At 36.3% G+C, this 17,967-nt stretch overlaps 1 protein-coding gene across 1 annotated transcript; it reads left to right on the forward strand.

The window, feature by feature from the left end:
* LOC109834620 lies at nucleotides 873-17,420 on the forward strand. Its single transcript, XM_020402655.1, has 5 exons — nucleotides 873-921; nucleotides 2,191-3,262; nucleotides 11,283-11,590; nucleotides 13,541-13,877; nucleotides 16,999-17,420. Exons 1-4 carry the CDS (start codon nucleotides 873-875, stop codon nucleotides 13,852-13,854), a joined length of 1,743 nt encoding a protein of 580 aa, XP_020258244.1. The 3' UTR covers nucleotides 13,855-13,877; nucleotides 16,999-17,420.

Here is a 17,967-nt window from a genome sequence, read left to right on the forward strand (position 1 = left end):
AGTCTTACAAACTCCAAAATTGCACAAACAATAACGATATTGCACTAACAACACTTTCATTATCTACTTTCAAAAACTTACAATCTGAAACAATATGTTACAAATCAAACTCCAAAATTACACAAATCTTCAAAATATACTTAGCATAACTAATCATATATTCAAGGCAAGCTCTAGACTTTTTAAAATGTTACAAATCTTCACAAAAAACATAGCATAACTGATCATATATTCAAGGCAAGCTCCAGGCTTTCAAAAGTGTTACAAATCTTCAAAATGTACATAATATAACTGATATTATATTCAAGGCAAGCTCCAGACTTTACAAAATGTTACAAATCTTCAAAATTGCACAAATCTTCAAAATGTACATATAGCATAACTGACTCCATTAACTCTACCCAGCAATTTCTCTTTCACAATCTTCAAAGCAAGCTCCATACTCTCCAACTCTTTATAAGCAAAATTTACAGGTACAAAATTCCAGATTCTCCAGATTTCACACCTCTTGCTTTGCAAATCTATTGTGTACAAATTAGATTTAGTTCAACAGAAACGATACATTCATAAATTGATAAAACCAATTCTACAATTAGATTTAGTTCAACAAAAAGGGATAGCACAAAAGAACATCAATGAACTAACCCTAACCCCCCAACCCCGACCCCGACCCTAACCCTAATCGAGTATATAGAAATGAGATTTCACACGAAATCACTCCTCCTCGTCATCGAAAGAGATCCCGAAGCCAAAATCATCAAGCATCTTGTTGATCGTTGAAGAATTGTAGTGTCTCGTTGGAGAGGGTGGAGGTGTGTCCGGCTGCCTCGAGATCCGTCGTGGGCCTTTTCAAGACATCAAGCACTAAAATCATGAGCCTTTCTTCCTTTCTTCTTCGATTTCTTGGAGGTGGCATGAGAGGTGGGATCGGAGGAGGAAGACAAAGCCTTGAGGAAGGAGGAAGACGAAGACCTGAGGAAGAAGGAAAATGAGGAGAGAGAGAGAGGGGGTCTGGTTTAAGTGGGGGTATTGAAGGGTATTTTAGGGTTTTTATCATGTTTGGGTATGAATACCAGTGTTGTATATACAGTATTTTAGAAATTGGGTTTAAAGGCAAAAACAAAAAGAAACTTGGGTTTAAGAATACAAAGAATAGTTATTGGGCTTAGAGGTAAAGATGACTAAACAAATAGGCCTAGAAATAAAAAACCCAAAAACCCAAAAAATAAGCTTTAACCGTCTATACTTTGCTACTGAGGCCTTATCAGCCGCCGACAACGAGATTTGATACCCTAATAAAGGTTTTTTTATATACACCCTTTGGACCTCTCATATTTACACCCAAAATCACGATTAAACCAAAAAAAAAAATAAAAATAAAAAACACCTCTCCTCCTCTCCCCCCATCGCCCCCTCCCCCACCTCATCTTCTCACCCTCCTACTTCCTCTCCCTCTTCCACCACCTCCTCCCCTATCTCTGCTCCCCTCTTCACCTTCCTCTTTAGCTTGTTCGAGGTTGAAGCTTGACGTACGGGGATTGACCTCTCTAGAACTAGAAATAATCTTCTGATGATAAAGTTTTTGTGAATTCTCATTTCCTGAAATTTAGCTTACTCATTATTAAATTGATAGTTGGTGTTACTTTTTGGAACTTCTATGAATCTTAATAAAACTGTGCTGTCGCTGTCACCTCTTTTTCTGGAAAACAAGTTTAATTTGCTTTTCAGTATATGACCGTTCGTGCCCGTTTGTAGCTGCGTGCTGCCTACGTGGCAGCTGATAAAAACATGCATTTGTAAATTGGGCACATTGTATTTTTTGGCTGATAAATCCGCAGCCTCATGAATGCTCCGTTCGCTTGACCAAACATCTCGCTGCATATCTAGGGATGCTTTGTAGTTGTGTGCAGGGGGTGGGGAGGTTTTATTTTTCTTTTCAAAATTAAGATTTCCGGATAATAAATTTATAAATATGAAAGATTTGAGGATTATATATTATTTTTTTTGATTTAGCATTCAGATCTCATCGCCGGCAAGCCTTAAGGGCCAGATGTGAACACTTTTATACCTTAATTAATGTCGCCGGAAGCAATAAACATAGCTTTATACGTGACGCTGAATATACCAATTTGATAATTTACGCTAAAAACCAAATAGCGGTCTGTGATTGAGTTTAGCCCAAAAAAGCAGTCGATGCTCAAAACGCAAATATTAAAGCGCCTCCCTCCCAACATCGCCTACATTCTAGCTGCCCACCCCGAAACCCCAAATCCGATACTCATGAGTCCAAGATCCACCAGAAAAATCTCCTCCCTCCTCCTCATCAGCCCGCCAAAAGGCCGACGACCTCCCGAAAACCTAGGCCCCAAGTCCAGTCCCAAACCCTCAGCCCCATCGAAATCCAGCGATCCCGCCGCGCCCCTCTCTCCTCCTCTCTGCTTTCTCCGGCGACGTCGAACGGCTCAGAGCGCCGCCCCTTCGTCCTCCTCGACGGCAGCGTCACCTACTACTACGCCCTGCCCTCCGACCACCCCGTGGGCCCCACAGGGGAGGACGAGGACTACTGGTCCTACCTCGGGCTCGACGAGCAGGGGGCCCCGCCGCCGCCGGCGAAGAGGAAGGTTGGCGGTGGAGACGAGTACGCTCGGCTCAGAGAGAGCGTTAGGAGATACGGAAACCCTAATGCCGGGGGCGAAGATGGGTTGTGCGATTTGAGAAAGGCACGGGATTTGGGGAAGTTTGACTGGTGCAGAGAGAGCGTGAGGAGATATGGAAACCCTAATGTGGAGGGTGAAGATGGTGTGCGGGGTTTGGAAGAGTTTGATCGGTATAGAGAGAGTGTGAGGAGATATGGAAACCCTAACACAGATGATAGGATTGAATTTTCTTGGAGGGAGTTGAAGAGAGAAGAAATTGAAGATGGTTTGAACTCTTTAGGAAGGGCGCAAGCTTTGCGGGAGTATGATCGGTGTAGAGAGAGCGTGAAGAGATACGGAAACCCTGACGTAGAGCGTGAAGACAATTTGCGGGCTTCCGAAGAGTATGATGGGTATAGAGAAAGTGCGAGGAGATATTTTAACTCTACCACCAATGATAGGGTTGGATTTTCTTTGAGGGAGTCAAGGAGAGCAGAGGTTGAGGGGGGTGATATACAAGAAGCATTCTTGAAGTGTTCAAAGTTGATTAATGAGAGCTTGACGGAAAGGATGAAGTACTTGGAGGATGGTAAGAGTGTGTCTTTGAGGTGCATCATCTGTGGAAGGTATGATACGCAGTGAATTTCTTTGTATCGCTGTACTTATTTTTGTCTCATTGGATGTATTTATCTTATGTCTGTTTTCTATACTAACTTATTCACAGAGTGTGTGGCCTTATTTTGCAAATGACTAAATGGTAAGTCTGTTGGTAAATGGACTAAATAGGAGAAATTTCGTTAGATGATTGTAAACTCTTCCACCAGGGAAGCCCTCAGAAGAAACTTTGTTTGGAACTGCATGATTGTTTGTTTATTTGACCGGCTGGATGCTAATATAACTCGGATCCCCAAATTCATTAAAAGTTTACTATTTTTTGCTTCAGCAATATGCAAATACCTTCCTTTCTGGAGGGTTGTTATGAGGCCAAGCGAGCAGAACTCGTGATGGCATATCACTTTTTGATCAGCATTAATCTCCACTTCAGGTTGTTTTCCACCATGCCATACATTGCACTGCCTATGTACCATCCTTTTCTGGTAATACAAACTCCATATGTAGCCTAATGCTTTCCTTCTTAGACATATTTTCACGTTGAACTTTGTCCTATTTTCACCATTGGCATCAATATCATTGGATAACATTCCACCAACTTGCCTCTTTTTGAATGCTTTAGTACTTACCAAGTAAGCAGATAACATTTGTCACTCAACCCATATGTTTTTACCATTAATAAACTTTAATTTTATACTACTAGTATGGTGCACGTGCGTTGCACATGGACAACTTGTTTTATGCTATGAGATATATGAAAAAAGCTCCAACTTATATATTTATAACAAAATTAATCATAATAAAATTGAGCTAATCTCCATCTTAATATATGTTAATTTTGGATAATTTGCATTATTTTATTCATAATTTATAGCATTTTATTCATAATCGAATCAAAATATAATGCTATTCCACAATATTGTTTTCCTACAATGAATTGTAAAATAGTTATAAATGGCATAAGCTTAAATTCACATTGATGTTTTTGTTTTATGGAATTTTTTTGCATGAATTCTATAATCTATTGTGAAAATCAACTTACACTAAATTATAGCTAGCAAATAAACTATTTGAACGTAAACTATTGCCTTGATATATTTAGAATTCAATGTGTTATAATCGTTCACAATTTAGGAGCATGAAACAAAAAGTAGAATATATCTGTTATTTGTATATCAATCAAACAGTTTGAAATGTAATGCATGCAAGATAAAAATCATGTGAAACCTTTATTTTGATATAGTTTTCTATTAATGATGATTGATGATATTTCTGTAGTTCATTGATCTTTATGTGTAATTGCATGTGGTAGTAGTATAAGACTATACAAAATTACATGTAACCCCTTATAAGTATGGGTGCATTCGGTTCGGATACGGTTCAGATATGACCCTTACCATAACCATAACCACTTTTTGAAAACGGATACGGATACGGTTCGGATATTCATTGGTAAGAAAAAAGCATTACCATATCCGCATTAAACGGAAACATATATGATTCGGATATTAGAGGTTCGGATACGGTTTCGATACGGATACTAATCGGATATTTGGGAAATATATATGAATGTAATTTGACAAAAAATACATATGATTTAAATAACTCGCAAAGTAAGACAAGTAAGACAAGTTACCTCAAGACTTTGTTGCTATTTAGCATGACAAACCTCATAACACCATAGTAGGCCCTAAACAAAAAATAAAAAATATTAAATACCATAACTAAAATGTGATAATCAACAACTACAACTGACCTCACAAACTACAACTTATGAATCATTTGATGTCCATATGAAGTCATTCTCTCTTTGATTCATAGAGCCTGTGTCATTCTCATGGCAATAAAGTCACAATGTTAGTGACAAAAAAGCACGCAATAAGTCATAATCGCAAACACTCACTGACAGTCTGTTTCTTGATAAAGACCCGGTATTATGTTCATCTGTGATCAAGATTAACATCAAATAAAAAAACAACAACATAAGAACTAGAAAATGTAATATACAAGACAACTTGCACATTGTTACGTTGATTAGCAAGATATAAGGATAATTCACAATGAGCTCCTCGTCATGTTCTTCAGTGATCAAAGTAAACATATAGAAAATGCGTGCGAGACACTAAAAATAACAAACTATATGCATGTAACCGATGTACCATAATTTAATGCACGAGACAACTTCAATTATTAAATGTTGATTAATAATTAACCAAAAAAGGCGACATAAGAATAATTCACAATGATCCCATAATTTATGTGCTTCAGTGAATCCAAGCAAACATATCGAATATGGAGGATAAACGCTAAAATAGTAAACTACATGCATGTTTTCAATACAACATATTGATACTATCACCAAAAGCTATCAATACATACACTAATCAGTGAAACAAGAGCAGAACAATTAAGTAGAAAAAGTAGGCAATTATACCTGAATGGGAAGAAGACCCCGCTGCTTTCAACCACTGTGGAGCTAAAGTCGGCTCACCTCGATCCATAACAAGCACAGAAAAGCATCATCCATTCAACAAAAAGAAGAGAAACCCCACTTAAAGAACTGCCTCAAATCTACTCCTCTCCATTGTAAATAACTCAATGCCCACTAATTCTGTACAAATAGAAAAACCCGGAACCCGAGAAGATTTCAAGATCAAGAAAGGGGGGGGGGGAACAAACTCCAACAACTTCTAAACCCGGAACCCGAGAAGATTTCAAGATCAAGAAAGGGGGGGGGGGAACAAACTCCAACAACTTCTGCCTAAGTCTTTACGAAACCCTGCGAAAGTTTTCGGAAGAATCCCCAACTGGGTCCAAAAATCAATCGACAAAATTAGGGTTCAATTGGGTCTACGAATTCATAGCCGAACCCGAAGCAAATCAGGCGGCGGCCCCTCAACAGGCCATCATAATCAATCCAAACCCTAGAGAAAGAGAGAGCCACTAGGATGCGTCCATCACGGCAGAGATCCAAAAATTCGCGCAAAACCCAAATATAGAAACCCTAAAAGAGTTAAAGAAGCGATCGAAGGGGGAAAAACCCTAACCGGAGGTAGATCTCGACGCGGCGGAGGAGGCGAAGCTCGACGCGGAGGAGGAGCGGGAGGCAGATCTCGACGCGGAGGAGGAGGCGGAGCCCGACGCGGAGGATCGGAGGCGGAGATCGGGTTTATCGGAGGATCGGGTTGAGATTTTGAGCAGAGGGGCTTAGCTGCTTAGGGTTTGGGAATTAGGGAGGTTTTTTGAGTTTTAATTGGGTCGGGTTGTGGATTTTGAGTTTGACCCAACCCAATATGTGTTATAATTTATAAACCAGTTTTAATTGGGTCGGGTTGTGGATTTTGAGTTTGACCCAACCCAATATGTGTTATAATTTATAAACCAATGATATATATATATTGCCCATTTCAAATATCCGGATATCCGGACCGTATCCGAAATTTCGACCCGATAACCGTATCCGGATAAAAACTCTAAACCGTAACCGTTTTCGAAACTATATCCGACCGGTTTTATTTTTTTCTTACCATATCCGCTTTCCAAACGGATACGGTTGCGGTCGGTCCGGATAAATCCGGACCAGTTTGCACCCCTACTTATAAGGTTTACAATTCTCCCACCCCTCCCCCTCACCCCATAAAATTTAAAAAATTTCAACCCAACCTATCTCGAAACACTAAATAAATTAGTAGCAAATTGAATAAGCTCATTGAAAGCGTACTGAGTACATTCACATCGGGCAATATAGTTTTGTAATATTATATTTTTATTTTTAGGTAAATAGATACTTGTTTTATGCCCCTAAGAAAAATTCTCTAGATCCGCTACTGCATACAATCTAACCTTATTTATGCTAAATTAAGTCAACATGCTTCTATAGATAGGAACATAAGAGTTACATCTGTCATTCACCTTTCTAATTTATGGATAAATTTTCCTTCACAATGGCTGAAATTAATCCTTATCTCATTATTGTAAAACAGACAGATGGTTGAATTGGTCTATGAAGAAGGGGTAGAAGGAGGAATATGAAGATGAAATATGATTATGATATTGTTACTTTGATAATCCTTATAAGAAAAAATGAACATAAAATTTCACTCTTGCCTGAAAAGTTAAACTCTCATCACTTCGTTTGCATTCATTTTAATACAATGCAACAAAGAAAAAAATTCCTATAAATTCTTAACTACTAACGAAAACTTTTAATATTCCAGTGGAACTCTTAGTGTTCCAAACAGAATCACACCCTAAAATACAATATAACTCAATACCTCTCATTTAAAACCAATTTTAGTTAACATACTCCCAAAAAAGAATTAACCCTTTTCTTGAAGGTTAGAATCTTGATAACTTCATTTAGGTTGATTACAATACAATGCAACCAAAAAAAAATTTTTTTTTTTACTGTACGTTCACAATTAAATAGAACTCTTTGGGTTCAAAACAAAACTCAACAATTCAACCGCCCACGTTAAGTATCCTCCCACAAATAGCATCAACGATCCTGTCCCCAAATTACCTTTGCTCACCAGAAATAATTGTGAGATCTGATATAATCGACTTCGAATTAAATGTCAACTCCAAAAGCAATTCTTAATACACTTGAACGATCTATTCACCATCTCAACCAAGGCTTTGAATCGATCAATAATGCAAATTGGAGAAAATTTGGTAAGGTTTTGATACTAACTTATAATGGTATTACCAAGATGAATAAGTGTAGCATTTCTATATTAATATCTGTGTAATTATTGACAACTAAGAAATGAGGCATGAAGAAAGTGAAATAAAGTTTTGTTTAATAAAGAGTAGAAATTGGAAGGAGACATGCTTTCCGTGAAAAGGTTGGATGTTAAAGGTGCATGGTTAAGTTTGATTCTGCATTATTTGGTCATTAATTGGATAAGTAAAGGTATGGTAAATTAAGTTTAGAGTTTTGATAGTGAAGTTAGACTCTTGGAGCCCCACTTGGCTTAGTAACTATTATTGTATTAATAGGCATGTGAAGAGATAATAGATTAAATAAATAAATTAATTAAATAAATTAATTAAAGTAAAGTTAAAATTATCAAATTTGAGAGCGATAAAAAGGGTAATCAAAAGTTTTAACACCCCAATCCTCTTTTATATGTAGTATACATAGTTCTTCCAAAATGCTTGGTCTATTATTTTTGCAGGTATCCTTTCAATTTTTTTGAAGATCACATACAGTTTTCTGTGACTTTTAGAATGTATTATCAGGTGTTCTAGCAAGAAGTAAGTCTACTATAGATCTTTGTAGAAGAACTTTAACTCGGTCTTGGATATTCAAGGCAGGTTTACAGATATATATTTTTATCTTCAAATACAAAAAACTCACATACTGTGACATTTCACATGCCAAAACCTCACCTACCATGACAGGTTTTTACTTATATGACTTTTACTCTCTTACATGAACACAAAATGAAGGTTCATTCCTCTGCAGGTATTTGGTTCAGATTTGCTATGGAGGATTTATTAAGTTCTAGTTCACTGTAGCACCTTAAACTTTCGATGCTCCTTCTCAAAAGATCAATTGTATTCCACTGGATCCCCTTCCCACCCTTAAAAAAAAAACTTTCACCTAGAGCTAGCTCTACACGGTGATGCGGCTGGAAACATACAAATTCCAGTTCTTAAAATCCCCACACAGATTCCTCGTTGATTTGTTTATCACTCTTTTCCCTTTGTGACTGATCCTTTTCCTTTCCATCAACCTAGTTACTTAAGTTCATTATTCCTGTTGGGTGAGAAATTTAAGAGATTAGACAGTTGATTTACCTCTCCACTTTGCCTTTATTTAAAGTAGAAGACTAATCCAAATCCTAACTACATAAGGTAAGGAACTAAATAACTTTCTAAACATAACAAATTTTCTAAATAAAAATCCTCTCATTCCAAACCCCCCCCCCCCCAACAAAAAAAAAACCCGAGAGACGAAAGATAGGGTTTGCTTGTCATGAAGCACAACGTGGAGACCAAAAATACCTTTTAACTCATCTAGAGTGATTCGAATTAAATCTTAACAACTATGCCTAATGGGCTAATATCAGTCTAACTCATCAACAAAATTGAAATACAGTAGAACCTATGTTGCAAGGTGCGGATATGGACACGGATGTGGATAAGGGACACAACAAAATTTGTAAAACATAAGATACAGGGAGATGGCTATATATACATATTGAAATTAATAATTTATATGAAATTAAAACTGTTTCTTCATTTACATGTTATGAGAACTAAAATCCCTATAACGTTTTTATGTTTCTTTTATTTGAGTAGATTATAAGTTGAAAAACTTTTTGTTTTTAAACTAGATACCCTAACGACCCTTTAAATCATAATTATGAACTGGGTATGAGCTTAACCGAACCCGACCCAAGTCCAATGAGCTGCGGAAGTTTGAAGTGAAGTATAAAATATACATCCAAGAAGTGTTATCACAAGTGTTTTAAACTAAACATGCATTATATAATTGAGTAGACATATGAATAAATGTATGTATATATTCAAGAAGTGTCCGAGGAGTGTGAGACACGGACATGGATACAGGAGCCTAAATGAAGTATCCGGGTAACCTAAAATATAACAAACTGGTAATAAAAGAAAAATATTGAAAATGAAAAAAAAGTCTGATGCACTAAATAACGAAGATGTGACTCATTGATGGTTTTAAAAAGCAAGTCGGAGTCCTCTATGTAGAACAGCCCCATATATGATGCTTGCTGCTTGAGTACCAATATTTAGTTACCATAGTGTTTATTTGGCCTGGTTTGCCAGGGGAAAGAATGAGATTTTGATAACCAATTAACCATATGTATGATCTATGATAAGAGGAATGCTGGGGATTCTGTTTCTCTGGTATGGCTTTGTATCTATACATTTCTGTAATAAAAAAGTGGAGCTCAGTGTACAAAGATCCTGTTATGTGCAGGTCAGAAATTATTCCTCTCTTTAACAAGTTATTTATTTGCCATACGGATTTAATGTGTTAGTGCTTTTGTGGTTTATAGCTTATTGTTTCTTTCATGAATTTAATTGGCTATACTCCTTCAAGGCTTCAACAGCCTGTATGCACTGAACTGAATAATAGAAAATTTTAGACGTTATGGTAAAAATGAATGGTGGATTTGATTCTAATTAGATTCTCCACTTCTTGTCTCATAGGCTGCTGTGATTTCCTACAGCACATTCTATCGACTTTCCTCTTTATTTGGTCTCTTTCTAAGAGGAATGCAGGCCGGTGCTTGTTTGTTTGTTGTGGTATTAAAGTTACATAGGGAAAATTTTAAGCCTATCAGTTTCTGGTGGTAGAGACTCTGAGATTGCAGTTATGTATTTTTGCCTTTGGTAGAAATTTGACACCACTAGCAATGGTTTACTGTCAGTTAACACTTAACAGCTAGTCTTAAAGCTTTGTTATTCTTTTATGAAGCTTCCTGGGTATTTTACCTGCTACCATGAACCCATTTTGATAGGACAATGGTGGAGACAGAGGTTATTATTTCAGTTTGAAGCCACCTATCTCCATCATTTTCCTTCCAAGCCCAATTTAAGTATATAGTTAATGTTGCTACCTTATCGGATTCTACTCAATTGGTTGTTTTAGAAGTCTGAATCTCACATCCTGTATTAAGCATCCACTCTCAAGCAATATATCTGTGTAGTAATGAAATAACCAGGACACTTTCAGCTGGATGTTCTCCATTGATCAGGTTACAAACTGTGAAAATCACCTTCTTATATTTGTATCATATAAATGAGGGTAATATGTGTATCTGTTAAAAATTTCTCCAAATCCATTGTTTATGTTCCAGCAGTCTTTGATGTCATATAGACTAGGAGTTATGGTCTGGAATAGGTGATCGGATCACAACATTTCTTTTAATCAATAAATATGGGGACATGCTTTATTTTCTGTTGTCATGCGAGTCTCTGGTTCATTTTTTTGTTCAATTAGAAAGTTCTCTTTCCTGTTATTAAGTTACTCAACGTTCGAAATTACAGGACATCTAAATCTTTTTCCGGAGTGCATGACCTCATCATGCATGCATATACCTCAGAGATGTCTGAGCTCCGAGTAGACCATCTTGGGTTGCACAAGGCTTTATGTGTTCTTATGGGCTGGAATTATGCAAAGGCACCTGAGACCTCCAAGGCATATCAATTATTATCTGCTGACGAGGCTGCAGCAAATAAGGAAGATCTCATTGTATGGCCACCAACAGTGATTATTCATAACATAAATACTGGAAGGAGGAAAGATGGCCGCATGGATGGCATGAGCGACAAGGAGGTGGATATGAAACTTAAAGGTATTCCTTCATCATTTCTGTATTGGGTGTACCATTAGTATATGTTGGTTATACTGTCAAAGGTTCCAAGATACACAGATTGTTCCCTTATCATCAGTTAGAAGTTCGTTTTCACTAACCAGAATACATACTGGTCATCCAACTGGGTGAGCTACAACAGTCATGGCCTGATTTAAAATGCCCATGATGTCAATGTAAGGATGTGATTTGGTCCCTTACTGACTGACATCAATGTTCCTCATTTGTTCTATTGTAGAAATGCCGTTCCTTTTTGCGATCGCTAGGTGTTTGGGGCAAAGCGTCCTTAGAAACCTTTATTTTATTGTGTTGAGCAACATTTTTAAGCTGTATATTCACAAGGAAGCAACAAATCCATTGGATGCTACCGTTGAACTTTGGTGCCTTAGTGCCTTACACACAAGCGGAAAAGCAAACGCAGATAATTTCACACTGATGCATGGTTGTGTGCTATCAATATGTCTGATCTCAAATTCTATCAGCGGGAACATACATGTGTCAGAATATTTAAATTTAAAAGAAATTTTCTAAATAAACCCATTCAACTTTTTTTTTTTAAAAAAATCGACCCCTTCAGTTTTTTTTTACAAAAATCGTCTGACTTTCTTGCTACGTCAGCATCGTGGTGAGAAAGTGGGTCGATTTTTTTTAATTCGGTTCCTAAATAGTCGGGGTGGGGTTGCCAACCCCGACTATTTAGGAGGTTGCTAAACCCCAATTACAACCCTAAATCCTAACATTCTATGCACTAAATAGTCGGGGTTGGCAACCCCGACTATTTAGGAACCGGATTAAATAAAATGGGTCGATTTTTGTAAAAAAAAAAACTCAAGGGGGTCTTTTAAAAAAAAAATGTGAATGGGTTTGTTTAGAAAATTTCTTCTTAAATTTATAATCTGCTCTATCACATATGCTTTATGTAACATCAAAAGCGTTTAGACAACAACAAAAAAAAATCTTATAGGATGCTTTATGTAACATCAAAAGCGTTTAGACAACAACAAAAAAAAAATCTTATAGGATGCTTTATGTAACATCAAAAGCGTTTAGACAACAACAAAAAAAAAAATCTTATAGTTCACCACCTTGGAGATATTGTCCATAATAGGGGGTCTGTATACTTCCGTCTTCATTCCCTATTATTTATAATGTCTGAAGGTTGCAAATCATAACTGCTTTGCGGAATATGATGTAGAAGTTAAATGCTTGTAATTTGAACCATTGTACGCTAGGAGCAAGATTTTTCAAAATTTATAGTGGTTAACTCAACTGAAATGATAGCTCTAAACAGGAACTGAATGAAGGCAAATGATTTACTGAGATGTAAGACTTTGTTGGTTATGTAGCGATATTTTGCAATGTATGGTTTAGAATCATTGTTAGCACCATCAAACCTTGCCAAATAAATTCTATGTAAGACCAGTTTCTTATGAATAGCTGTCCTGACTTCAACCTACACTATGAGTTGGTAGCAAATTTCTAGCTACATAATGGTAAGAAAGATAGGGCTATATCTAGGATTTTGATAGCAAGTGAGCTGTATATTCTATATTTGGTCATGTGGCTTAAACTCTTGCAACCAAGAAATCTGAATCCAAGTTTTTCCTGACCAGGACAGAGTGTATAGATGACATAGTGATATAAATATAATTGATAAAGGGTCCTCATTTCTCTGAGCCAATACATTGGTCAGTTGGCCAGTGAAGTAGAGGATAAGGTATTTAATAATTCTGCTATGTTGTTACCTCATAAATTTAGTTGCTTGAATCTCCAGTATTGAACCCTACTTAATCCTTGTCAATTGTAGAACTGAGCTCATAAATTTATTTATGGATAGCGCATTTATTTATGAACTTTTTAAATCATACTTTGGCTACTTGTGCCTAGGCATTTAGTAACTGAACCAAGTAATTTCCCCTTTTCCTTCTCTAGAACTCGGCTTTGCTGGTGGCAAATCTAAGTCATTATATGGGAAAAAGGGTCACTTGGGTATTGCAGCAGTTAAATTTGCAAGCAGCCCAGCTGGTTTGGAGGAGGCAGAATGCCTTGCAGAATACTTCAAGAAGAACAATCGCGGGCGCAAAGATTGGACCCAAATGGAAACTTCACATAATGATAGTGATGACAAGAAGACGGATGAGAAGAAGAACATCTTTTATGGGTACCTTGCGACTGCTGCTGATCTTGATAAGGTTGATATTGACACGAGGAAGAAAGCCGCCATCAGGAGTAGAAGGGAAATTTGATCCGTAGATTGATGTTCACAGAGGTATGCTTTCTCTTTCTTTCCCAAGTTTTATGTAGAGAAAAAGCCCATGTGAAAATGAACATAAATTACTTATTTTACCCATTGGATAATTTTATTGTTAAATTGCACATAGACCCCCAGTAGTGTTGTTGTTTTTAACTTCATATGGTTTTCTTGTAAATTAGAAATTTTAATTTTGGTTTAGTTTTTTTATGAGGGAAAAATGAAAAGGCGAGTCAAAAAATCCTTCTTTTTCTTTGAACTCTCCCCAATCCGAAATCTTTCCTTTCACTATTAGGGGTAGGTAACCTCTTCCTTGTCTTTGTTTCTAGCATTCTATCTCATCGTATCACATTCTATTCTATGATATTTGAGAAAAATCGTCAATACCTCGGCGTAGATCCTGGGTAATCCCTTGTAAATAGCCCGGGGCTATTTACAACTAGCCAATTAAAAATTGTCAGATGACGTACTAGCAGTGCATCAAAGATCCAGTCATTGATTCCCCGATAGGAAAAAAACATTGAACTTAAAATCTTTTTTGGAGATATTCATTTTCCTGGAGAGACGGATAAGATATCCAGACACAACAATATTTTGATACCACCAGGGCAGGAATGGAAAAAGGAAAAAAATTCAAAGGAATAAAAAAATGGAAAAATTGGATCTATGTCCAATGGATCACACATACAAAAAAATGTATTTTGTTTTGGTTCAGCACGTAGTCACATGAAATAGCTGATGGGATAAATTTAGCAGAACTTTTCCCGCATAATCTCTTGCCAGAAGAAGATAATGTCCAACTTAGAGTTGTCAATTATATCCTTTATGAAAATGGAAAGTCAATTTGAGGAATTTATCACACAAATATTCAATTAGTTTGGACTTGCTTAGTCTTGAATTGGGACCATGAAGAAAAGGATTCTATAGAAGATGCTTATGCTTCCTTTGTTCAGGTAAGGGCAAATGATCTGATTCGCGATTTCATCAGAATAGAGTGAGTCAAAGTGTACTATTTTATATATTGGAAAAAGGTACCATACGGCAGGTTCGGGATTGATTCCAACTAATGGATTAGGTCGCACCAATATCAATCCTTTTTATTCCAAAACGAGGATTCCATTAGTTACACAACATCAAGGAACTATTGATATGTTATGGAATCGAAATAAGGAGTGCTAGTCTTTGAGAATTTTGTCATCATTCAATTATTTTCGAGTTGGTCCATGCAGTGGTTCGAAATACAACAATGTGGCTAAGGAATCGAATCCCATAACTCCAATTACGGATTTGTTGGGCCCTTTAGGTACTGTTATAGCTAAAAATAATGAATTTTTATTCATCTTACCATTTAATTACTCATAATTAGATCTTATTAAACAAATATTGGCTATTTGACAATTTTAAACAGACTTTCCAAGTATTGGAAGTACTTAAATATGATTTAATAGATGAAAATAGGAGAATTTTAAATCTCTGTCCGTGCAATAATATCATTTTGAATCCATTCCATTTAAATTGATGCTTTCTACATCACAATTATTGTGAAGAGACATTGACGATAATTAGCATTAGACAATTTCTTTGCAAAAATGCATGTCTAGTTAAATATGGACCACACATAAAAAATCTGGCCAAATTTTAATTGTTCATTTTGACTCCTTAATTATAAGGTCAGCTAAGCTCTATTTGGCCACTCCAGGAGCGCTTGTTCATGGACATTATGGACAAACCCTTTCTGAAAGAGATACATTAGTTATATTTATATATAAAAAATCCTGATTTGGTGACATAACACAAGGTCTTCCAAAAGTAAAACAAATCTTAGAAGTGTTTTCAATCGGTTCAATATTGATGAACCATGAAAGGAGAGTTGAAGGTTGGAACGAACGTATACTAATAATTCTTGGAATTTCTTGGGGATTCTTAATTGGTGCCGAGCTAACCATAGCCCGAAGTCATATCTCTTTGGTTACTAAGATCCAAAATGTTTATCGATTCCGGGGGTCCAGATCCATAATAAACATATAGAGATTATTGTACGACACGTAACATCAAAAGTGTTGATTTCCGAAGATGGAATGTCTAATGTTTCTTTACCTGAAGAATTAATTGGATTGTTGTGAGCGCCGAGCGGAACGAGCGGGGTGTGCTTTAGACGAAGCAATCTGTTATCGGGCAATTTTATTGGGAATAATGAGGGCATCTCTGAATACTCAAAAGTTTCATATCCGAAGCAAGTTTTCAAGAAACTGTTAGAGTTTTAGCAAAAAACTACGACGTCGTATTGATTGGTTGAAGGATCTGAAAGAAAATGTTGTTCTGGGGGAATTATCCTTGTTGGTACTGGATTCAAAAAATTAGTGCAACGTTCAAGACAAGACAAAAAGATTCATTTGGAAATTAAAAAGAAAAATCTATTCAAGTTAGAAATGAGAGATATTTTGGTTCACCATAGAGAATTTTTTTGTTCTTGTGTCAACAATTTCCATAACACACCAGGAAAATCATTTACACAAATTCATAATTCCTAAAGAGAGATTTTTTTTTTTTACTTTCTAGCTATTGGTTTGCTAATAAACAAAATTAATAAAGTTTAACGTTAGTACCTCAAATCTTTTCTTTGAAAATATGTTATATTACCCTTATTGATAATAGCTAAAAATATCGGTCGTATGTTATTATTGCAATTCCCCTAGTGGTATGAGGATTTGATGTAATAGAATAAAGAAATGCATGTTAAATGTACCTATAATGGCGTTAATTATCAAAATCAAAATTTTCCCAAAATTTGGTTAACAGACGGTATTCAAATAGATATTTTATCCCCCACCCCCACCAAAAAAAAAAAAAAACCCCCAAAAAAAAAAAAAAAAAAAAGGGAAAAGACCCCACCCACCCCTGTTAACCTTTTACCCTGTCCTTTACCCTTAGATAGACTCGCTAATTTCATCCATGGACAATATCTTCCAAAATTCCACCTAGGGTAAAGTAGCCAAAAACCCAAGGAATTTATCTGCAACGATGAAACTACAGGTGCACTAAGATCAAAACAAAATCATTATATGGGTTCTACGTGCAGCTAACCCTTATTTTTATTTTGGTTGCTGATTCAATCAACTATTATCATCATCTCTTGCAGGTTTGGTGATTGGTGAGATCATTTTGAAGCCGCAATTTCTCTTTTTGGGAAGGATTGTCAACCGTCTTGGCCTTCAAGCTTTAATGGACCGGTATTTTGTGACTGAAGGTAATAATCGGGGTTTAAGTTAATGTAGATACTTACTGTATAATTTGGGACGGTGTCTGCGTGCTTGACAATACTCGAAAGCTTAAATTACATTGAATATTTTTTTTTAAAATTTTGTATTGTTGGGACAAAGGGGGTGAAATGACGAGTGATTGGTTTGCCAACTTGTTCGATAGCCGAGATGATGGCTACCAATGTATTAGATCTATTTAGTCTTCCCTCTATATCCTAATAATATATATAAAAAAAAACCTTAATTTTTTTTAGCATTGTAACATCTAGCAATCAAGGATTGTTTTTGAGTGTTCTCCCAAGTTTCAGGGCCATAAGAATAGAGACCATGGACATTGGTCAGATTGTTTGTTCTGTACACTTTGCTCGTTACTATGAACGCTATGGGTGTGCTTCATGTCTGGAAAAAGTACCGATATAACTGCTTTATTGCTAAGTTGGGTTTTCTGAGACTTTCGTATTCTCAAGTGATTTAATTCTAAATTCCTTGTCCTTAAGTTCATGGATTGGCATGGAGATGAGTGTAATTTTGGTAGTCAGTGATGAAAGAAGGTTAGTTTATGAAAGATCCAGTTTCACAATTGGATTACAGTCTTCATTCAAAGACATATAGAGTATGTGATTTAAGTAATCGATTAGCATGAAACTCCCTTCCCCTAAACACAATATTGTGACTTCGAGCTGATCGGTGGAGATAGGAATGCTAAAATAATAGGCTAAACAGCACTTAAATGCCTCATACTTTCACTGGTTTTGCACTTTTATATCCTCACTTTTTTTTTTCCGTAATACTTATATATACCCAAAGTAGTTTAAAATTGGCACGGTACTCTTAATCATGCAAATATT

Source organism: Asparagus officinalis, chromosome 3 (assembly GCF_001876935.1).
Source record: "Asparagus officinalis chromosome 3, Aspof.V1, whole genome shotgun sequence".
In the NCBI taxonomy this organism is placed as follows: domain Eukaryota; kingdom Viridiplantae; phylum Streptophyta; class Magnoliopsida; order Asparagales; family Asparagaceae; genus Asparagus; species Asparagus officinalis.